This window comes from Tupaia chinensis, unplaced genomic scaffold, assembly GCF_000334495.1.
Source record: "Tupaia chinensis unplaced genomic scaffold, TupChi_1.0 Scaffold000407_4, whole genome shotgun sequence".
Taxonomy (NCBI): Eukaryota; Metazoa; Chordata; class Mammalia; order Scandentia; family Tupaiidae; genus Tupaia; species Tupaia belangeri.
This window is the reverse complement of record NW_006159912.1, coordinates 2302287-2311497: the sequence shown is the minus strand read 5'-3', so window position 1 is coordinate 2311497 and position 9211 is coordinate 2302287. Positions and strand designations below refer to the sequence as shown.

Here is a 9211-nt window from a genome sequence, read left to right as displayed (position 1 = left end):
GCTGGTATCCCAGAACTCCTCTGCCTGGTGAACAGATGCAGGACAGCCAGGTGGGGCCAGAGAAGGCATCTACAGAGCAGGTACTCATGGGCCATCCTACCCTTCCTTGGAGATGTTCACCACCCTTAGGATGCTCCCCTTCTCACCCTATCCTGTAAATGAGGTAGACAGAACCATAGCGCAGGTCTGCATTCACCTGCTGTTTTAAAATACATGTTGTAACTGAATATTTACCAAAGCGATGATCTGAGGATTCAATGTTAAGCTCTGATAGCGTAAGTCCTCTTGTCTCTGTGTTTGGAAGAAACAGATGTGGAAGTGAGAGAAATTGCTGGGAGACAGCAATGTCTCAGCATCTCCACTCACCTCATTTCTCACCCCCACCCTGAGGAAGAGGGGCCCTGATGCTGGATCATCTGCCTCCAGACCTACTATTTTCCATTAGGACTCTGAGATTTTTCAGGGGTTGTCTGAAAATATTTGAGACATTAAAACATTCTCTTGACCCTGAAGTACAAAAGCAAACTGGGAATCTAACTTGGATGAGTTACTTAAATGTCCACATAATGCGATACAGTCCATGATTCCTTCTACACATTTCTGGAGTCCCTAGGACTCTGGAAACAAATTTTTTATCAACTCACTTGGGGGTACAATGTTACCCAAAATGAAGGAGGCTATTTGAAGTCCTTATTTATCTCATTTATTAGAAATATTCCTACATGTTTATTGCAGAAATATCACTGTGTTTGATTAAAATATGCTTCCCAGACCTCTCTTTTTTCGAGAGGGGATAGCCACACCACAATCCCTTCTCCATTCTCCTGTCAGGATTTTGGGCACCCATGCACATGCACCTGGTGTGATTTTCAAGGCACTGGGTTTAGGATTTGAACCGTGGTTGGCTATGTGGAAATCCACGGTCTTAACCACCATGCCACCTGTAGGCCCCCTACCAAGGAACATACTGTTAAGATATGTATTATCTTTATAAAACCAAAACAATTATGTATTCCAAATACATATAGTGATAATTTACATACGAGATTGTGGAATCATATAATGCTAATTAGGCAAATGCAACTAAATGTCTAGCCCATTCTAGTTTTAGGTCACATATAGTCACATATGAATTATATTTAATACGAAGCTTGGGTACACTCGAATATGCTCAATACTATGTGGATGGGCTTGCCAAAAGGAAAAAAGAAGAAAAGATCTTAAATGGCCTTGTCTTTCTATAACTACTTCCTAACTAGCTCATATCTTCATTTCACCACTTACTGTATGATCTTGGACAAGTTATCTAAGGCTTCTATGCCTTAGTTTTCTCATTTAGAAAATGAATATACTATTACTACTACTAATATGCAAAACTATATAAAATCGCTGATGTCCTACTGTGTTTTTCCCCTATAAGAATGGCAAATTTACATTTATTCAATCTAATACCTACCCCACAGGGCTACGAGGAATCAGTGTGTTAATTTTTGTAAGATGCTTAGGACGCTGACTGTCGTGGCACCTATGATTAGAAAGTACTATATATGTATTTGTTAAAAGAATATTTAGGTAACTATATTACCTTTTGTTTGTTTTTGTTTTATATAGGACTTGCCGGAGAGAGATAGAAAGAGAGAGGGAAAGTAAGAAATGATCCCCCATAGGGGATGGCCACACCACAATCCCTTCTCCATTCTCCACTCAGGATTTTGGGCACATATGTACACACCCCAGCATGCTTTTCAAGCTGATGGGTCTGGGACTTCAACTGCAGTCAGTCATGAGGGATCCAGCTGCCTTAACCTCCACATCATCTGCTGGCCCTGGGTGACTGAATTAATCATGTTTTTTGTTTTGTTTTTCTTTTAATTGCTGGAGGGTGCATATACTCAGAGAGAAACCAAAAACAGAGAGAGAGAAAGCAGCTCTCAATGGGATGTGGTCATGCTAAGTCACTTCTCATTTCTCCATCTTGTCAGGATTCTCGGCATGCATGCACATGTGCCAGCATGGTTTTCAAAGTTTTTGGAGCCAGGACTTGAACTGCAGTGGGTTATGTGGGATCTGCTTTCTTTAACCACTAGGACATGGGTCAGCACCCCACTTTTTTTTTTCTTTTTTTTTTTTAGTATGAGAGAGGAAAAGACAGAGATGGGGATTCTTTATGAGGTTTTGCCATGCTGTGATCCACTTGCCCCAGTCTCTCAACTAGCTGGGATGACAGGCATATGCCATCACACCCAGGGTACTCCTGACCCCCCATGCATTTCCAGCCTTGCTCAGCTGTGTTCTACCTCCTGTGCCATTGTGGCTGGGACAATAATATTTTTCTTTCTGCATCTTATGATATTTCGATATCTTAAAAATCTTGACAGCTGGAGAAAAACTGCTGCTCCCAGGGTCAGACAATTCTTAGAGAAAGCAAGGAGTCCAGCAGGGAGTTCACTTTTCATATATAAATCAACCAATCTTGGCCCTTATGGCCAACCACTCCTTTATCTAACTCTCATTCATGAAGCCAATGTTTCTCTTGCCCTAAGTCACCCTGAGGCTAGGTAGCAGACAACTAGAAACTGTTCCCATATCCCCAAGCTTGTCAGACTTACTAAAATGAGCCAACCTAAACTGTATGTTCTGCTATGCCCTGTCTTTTCCTCAGAAACTTCAGTAAAGGTCCTTGCACAGGTTTGCCCCTCCTTCCCACTTGAACCTTCTGACCAAAATCCAGAGCTTCCCCTGTACCCCTGTGCAGCATGGTATACCTCCTCCCCTTGGAAAAGGTAAGTAATATATTATTTTTCTCAATTGCTTTGGCTTTTCTGGTGATGCTCAGTAATTTCCATATATTAAAATTCCACAGGTATGAATGAGATAGTAATCGTGGCAGGTGAGTCACTTGCCTCGATGGTCCCATTTCCTCTTCAAAATGATAATTTTATACTTGATTACGAATTCCTTTTTTTTTGAGAGGTCCTTGCTATAGGGCGCATGTGCTCGCCAGAAAGACAAAGAGAGACAAAGAGACAGAAAGCAAAAAATTACCACCACCACCCCCCAAGAAGTGATAGCCATGCTACAATCCCTTCTTCTCCATTTTCCTCTCAGGATCTTGGCCACGCACGCACTTGTGCCTGGCGTGAGTTTAAGCCACCGGGTCCAGGACTCGAACCATGGTCGACTACATGGGAGTCCAGTGACATAGCCATTACACCAACTGCTGGTCCCACTTGATTACATATTCTAACATCATAGAATTCTATGCTTCCTTTCATAAATTCTCAATTGTATTCTAGTTCTTTTGATCTAGCAGTTAATAGTTCTATGTCTGCTAAGGGAAGGTATCAAATAATTCTGACCATGAGAAGGGAAATAATTATCCCCAGATAGGACCAGCCATCTGTGCAGTTTGTCCCAGGCACCAAAGGCTGCAGACAGAGGCAGGTCTAGATCCTGCTGCTGCTTTCAAATAAGTCCCACAGCCAAGTCCGGGATGGAGAGCAGCTGTGGGAAGGCAGTGGTGGCCCCCAGTGTCTCCTCCTCAGGTCACAGTTACCATGGACCTAGCATTTATGAGAAGGCTCACTGAACTTACCATCTATGACCCGAGCCTGGGATCCAAGCACAGTAGTGAGGATGAGGAAGGAGAAGGCAGCCATGGAGACCTTCATCCTGGTGGGCAGGTGGAGCTGGCCTGAAGGCTCCTGGACTCACTGCTCCCTAACTCCCAGCTCTGCTTGTATATTTATAAGAGGAAGAGGTTCAGGAAGTCACAGGGCAGAGGTCAAAATGCTGTTCTTTGAATATAGAATAGTTAACATACTATTTCTGAAAAAGGGAACAAGGCTGAGAATATACAGGAAGTAGGGAGCAAAAATGACTCAGAGTTTTCCTAACTATCCCAGTGGATACAGGCAAAGAGAACAAATATTTCATGGAGAATTCTTCCCTCCAGGATATCAATTTAATCCTTTCAATCCAAACCCAGTGGGTGGGGACTGCCTCAGACATCTCAACTCAGGATTGGATTGGTGTTTACTGCCTTGTGTCCATTTCTGATTCTATTTCTGAAGTCTTAACCAGAGGATTTTTAAAGATAAGAAGAAGTCATGCAGGGCACCAGATTGGGGAACTGGAGTATCTCAAGATTAGGGGTCAGGAGATTATCCCAGGCTCTTATGATCCCAAGGCTTAACCACTCCATTTGTCAAGTGCTCCAAAAGCCTACTTGCCATAGGTAGATAGACAGATGCGAGCAGGTAGTTTTGAGATAATGGTAGGACTTTGGCTTCATCAATCAGCTTATCAGGGATATTTTGGGTTCTTTCTTAGGGGGATTCCTTCCTTCCTCCTGACTCTGGGCCTCTGGAAAGGGGAAGCTAATCTCATTTTTATTTCTTTATTACCTAAGTTTTCTCCTATGAACTTGGGAAGACTGTTCCCTTCCTTCCTGCTATTCCGCATATGCACATGAAAATACACTGAAATGCTTGCTCAGCATCCTAATTCCCATTCAGGGCAATAAATTGATAGGGGCAGCTAGTTGCCTTGAAGATGCTCAGACCTTCAAAGTCCACACTGGGTATGCATAATTGGATAATCAAATTTCTCAAATTCCTTACTTGAGGTGAGATACACAAGCACAGATGAAAGCCTGTGAATTCAAACCAAGAAGCCAGCTATAATGACAGACATCTCCTACTAAATATTCATAACCAACCTTACAATGAAAATGGCACACAATTCATTCCAAATTGGTTGCTACCTAGCAACTTCCGGCCAAAATGTCTTTGGGTGTACTTCCTTTCTAAAATCTTACTTTTCTATTAAAAACTCATTTCTTTGTGCTTTTCTTGTGATTGTGGCTTTGATTCATGTCTTGGAGGGTGGTTCTCTAACCTTCAGGATCTCAGCCCAAAGAAATGAATATGTCATACAACCTAGTTTAGCTTCCCCATCCAGAGGTGACCACCAAAGGGAATACTCTGACAGGTACAGTCGGCCATGTGATTCCTCACAAGAATCTGCCTGAGGCTTCTCATGGACTTAGGGTCAACTCTAAAGTTTTCATTTGAGCATAGCAGGCCCTTCAGAATGGGATTCTCTTTGTATGGAAAGCTCTTTTATATTTCAATGTAATGACATTTTAGTGCATATTAAGTTTAACAGTTAATAGTGCATTAATAATTATAGTTTTTCTTCTGGAGTAAATAGCTTTTTTCAGGACTCCAATACTAGTGCCTAATGGATTATCTGGCCATGTGCTATAGTAATTTCTACTAACTCATCAACTCTATTCAGCAGTCACCTTTGCCAGGAAGATTTCTTGGTTCTAGACTGGGTCAAGTGTCTGTCCCAAGTGCTTCCACAGCATCTAGTATTTAAATCTACTGTAGTAGCAGTCACACTCTATTTTAAATGCTTATTTACTTAATGGGAATCCTTCCTGAATATAATAAGATGTTTGTGTGTGGTTAAAAGAGCACTAACATGAGAGTTACTGCCAGCAAACTTCCAATGTATAGATACAGAAGAATGTCTCCAAAGCCAACAAAGTTACCATAAAACAAATGTGAGTTACCATAAAACAAATAAGGATTATAAAATGTGAGTTACCATAAAACAAATGAAGGTTATAAAAATGAAATGAAAACAAATATTATGTTTTTAGTTAATAAGAAAAAAAGTCAATTAAAATTTATTGGGAGGAGGGAAAGACAAGGTGACAAACTGTTGTGGCATCACTCTGGAAGAGGGGCCAGAAAATTTGAATACATGTCTGTAGTTTGAGCAAAGGAGTAATGTGAAATTGGCAGAATATAGAAGGAAGTCAGTGTGATGCTTCTGGGGCACTGAATCTAGCTTTGGAGACATGAAGAGGAGATTGGTCATTTAAATTCAGAAAGGCTCCAGAACTGATTCAAGTGTCCTACTACGGGGAAATAATAGGACTTCCCTCTAAAATTCCAAACTCTCTTCTTCCACCCTGTACCCCTGCACTCCCCAGCTACAGGAGAACAGTGAGTTGAGTGAGACTCAGATCTTGTACCCATCTTAGGGGCTTGCCTAGATCTACTACCTCAAAGAGAACATTGGACCTCCCCTTAAGTCTAAAGTGTATGGCACTGTCTTTGTGCTGGCCCACAGGTGGAGTATACAATACCATCGAGATTGGACAATGGCTCTTCCACATCTCTGAGAGTGTGGTGTGTAACCAACCTGACACTCCCACAACACACACCACCCCAACAAAGACTGGGAAAACCAGTTGTTTCCTGGCAGGTTTGCACTTACATTTCCCCTTTCCAGACTGAGACTCTGAAAATATCCTCCTGCTTCCTCTGTTGCCTCTGTGGTGCAGCTTCTTGGGACCTCCCTGAACTGTGAGTGTCAATAGAGGGAAGAGGAGGGTGCTGGAGGTCCCCTCTTCTTGGAGGAGGGGAGGAGGAGAGAAGGAGAGGAGGAGAGGAGGGGAGGAGGGGAGGAGAAGGGAATGCTACCTCATTCATCTCTCAGTCACATGCAGGTCCCCACTTAGGCTCTGGTCACCTCTTCCCCTGCCAATACCAATGACTATCCTGCCCCTACTGCCTGCAACAAATCACTTGTGGCACTAGGCCTGGGGAGAAAGCCAGGTTCTGAGGCAAAAAGCTTCCTCCATCTCCAGGGATTATACACACAAAAAAAACAACTAGCCACCTCTTGAGACATAACTCTTCAACAACACCCACATCTCTCTTGTGTGCATCCCATTCAAGACAGAGGATATTATTTATTCTTAGCTGATATCACCACTTGGCTACTTCACCTGGAGGAGGAATGATAACAGAATGAAAACTACTGGAGAAATTAAGAATGCAATTTTAGGGACCAGCAGTTAGCATAATGGCTATGTCGCTGGACTCCCACATAGTCGACCGCGGTTCGAGTCATGGATCCAGTGGCTTAAACTCATGCCGGGTGCATGTGCGTGTGTGCCCAAGATCCCGAGAGGAGAATGGAGGAGAAGAGATTGTGGTGTGGCCATCCACCCTGGGGGGGGGTGATTTCTAGCTTTCTATCTCTCTGTCTCTCTCTGTCTTTCTGGCGAGCACACACGCCCTATAGCAAAAACCTCTCTCTCTCTCTCAAAAAAAAAAAAAAAAATAGACTTAAGCATAAAGCCCGGACTTTAAAACTACTTTAAGAAAGCATAGGGGAAACACTTCAAAATACTGGAATAAGCAAAGATTTAGTAACTAAGACCTCCAAAACACAGGCAACAATACTTGGTTTCATCAAGCTAAAAAGATTCTGCACATTAAAAGAAACAATACAGACAACCAGAAGAATGGGAGAAAACATTTTCAAACTATTACCTCTGATAAGGGATTAGTAACCAAAATATATAAGGAACTCAGACAGCTCTCTCACCAAAAAACTGAACAACCTAATTAAAAATGGGCAATTGATCTAAACAGACAACTCTCAAAGACAAACATACGAATGGTTAAAAAAGTATCTGAAGAATGTTCAATACCTCTTATCATAAAGGAAATACAAATGAAAACCACAGTGGGGTATTGCCTAACCCCAGTCAGAATAACTATTATGAAACACACACACACACACACACACACACACACACACACACACACACAGAGTTAAGAAGTGCCAGCAATTTTGAGGAGAAAGGTGACCCTTTGTGCACTGCCAGTGGGAATGTAAATTAGTACAGTCACTGTGGAAAAAAGTATGGAGGTTCCCCCAAAATTCAAAAACAGAACTACCATTTGACTTACTTCCACTTTTCGGAATATACCCAGAGGACAGGATGTCATTCTGCCAGAGAGACATTTGCTCATCCATGTTTACTGCAGCATCATTTACAATAACTGAGACATGGAATCATCCTAAGTGTCTAGCAATCAATAAATAGATAAAGAAAATATGGCACATGTACCAATGGAATACTACTCAATCATAAAGAACAGCTATTTCCTGTCATTTTACACAAGTGGATGAACCTGTAAGACATAATGCTAAGTGAAATAAACCAGGCTATGAAAGATAAGTACTGTATGCCTAAACTATTCCAAATGTGTTCTCTCTACAGTGGAAGCTAAAGTTCTCCATAGCATAAAAGTAGAGTAATTGTAGATACCAGAAATTGCATGTGGGTAGGGATGTTAGGAGTATTGAAACAAAAATGATTAAAGGTCACAAAAATGCATGTAAACAGAATAAATTATAAAACAATGTATCGCAGTGGAATAAAAATGTCATTGTCATTATATTTAAAAAAAGGAAAAAGAAAAAAAATGAAGTAGATTAAATATCAAATGTCCACAGCATAATGTAATGTCAAATGATGTTGAAGATGATAAATATGTTTCTATCCTTGATTTAATTATCACACACTATACACATATTTTAAAAACACCATAGCATACCCCACAAAAATGTACTATTGTATGTAAACTAAAGATTATAATTTTAGAAGGTTATTATGAAATAAGAGTCTACATGAGATTAACATGGGTCAAAGATTAAGTAAATAAAAATGTGTCATTTGAGCAAATTATGGTAAAAGATACTGTTTTCCAAACTGTAGTCAAAATGTTAAAGATAGTTATGTTAGTGGGGAGGAGTTGAGACATAATATAAATTTTCATTTGATCTCTTTGGGGTTAAAATTATTCCTGGCTTTTATCATGATCTAAGAATTGTTTTCTAATAGTGATTTGTTTTTCTTATGTTTTATTGCTAGAGGACACTTGTGCTCACCAGAGAGACACAGAGAGAGTGCAATTCCCAATGGAGTATGGTTATACTGCAATCCTTTTTCTCTATTTCTCTGTCCTGTTAGGATTTTGAGTATGCTTGCATATACACCTGGTGTATTTTAAAGCATCTAGTGACAGGATTCAAACTGCAATCAGCCATGTGGAATCTGGCTCTGAATGCACAGTGCTTAACTACTATTCTGTGGGGCCCGCTCAAGTGGTTTGTTACTAGAAAGGTTTGTATTGAACTGTTTTCTCCCATTGATTTTTTAGAGAAAACATCCTAAAAGTAAGTATAGTTTTTATTTCTAATTTTTAAATTAATTAATTAATTTAAATTATTTCTAATTTTATTTATTCACTTACTTATTTTATTTTGACCAGAGAGACACACACACAGAGAGAGAGAAAGTGAGAAAGCAAGCCACCAGGTCCAGGACTTGAAC

The 9211-nt window shown here is 40.7% G+C and overlaps 1 protein-coding gene across 1 annotated transcript in view; it reads right to left on the bottom strand.

The window, feature by feature from the left end:
• Positions 1-3751, bottom strand: part of CCL15 (C-C motif chemokine ligand 15) — a 5119-nt gene extending 1368 nt beyond the window's left edge. Inside the window, exons 1-2 of the mRNA XM_006154409.3 lie at positions 3596-3751; positions 235-291 (exon numbers count right to left, since the gene is read on the bottom strand). Of these exons, the coding sequence (XP_006154471.2) occupies positions 235-291; positions 3596-3671 (133 nt within the window). The 5' untranslated portion in view covers positions 3672-3751. The remainder of the gene's footprint in view (positions 1-234; positions 292-3595) is intronic.
• Positions 3752-9211: the final 5460 nt, after the last annotated feature.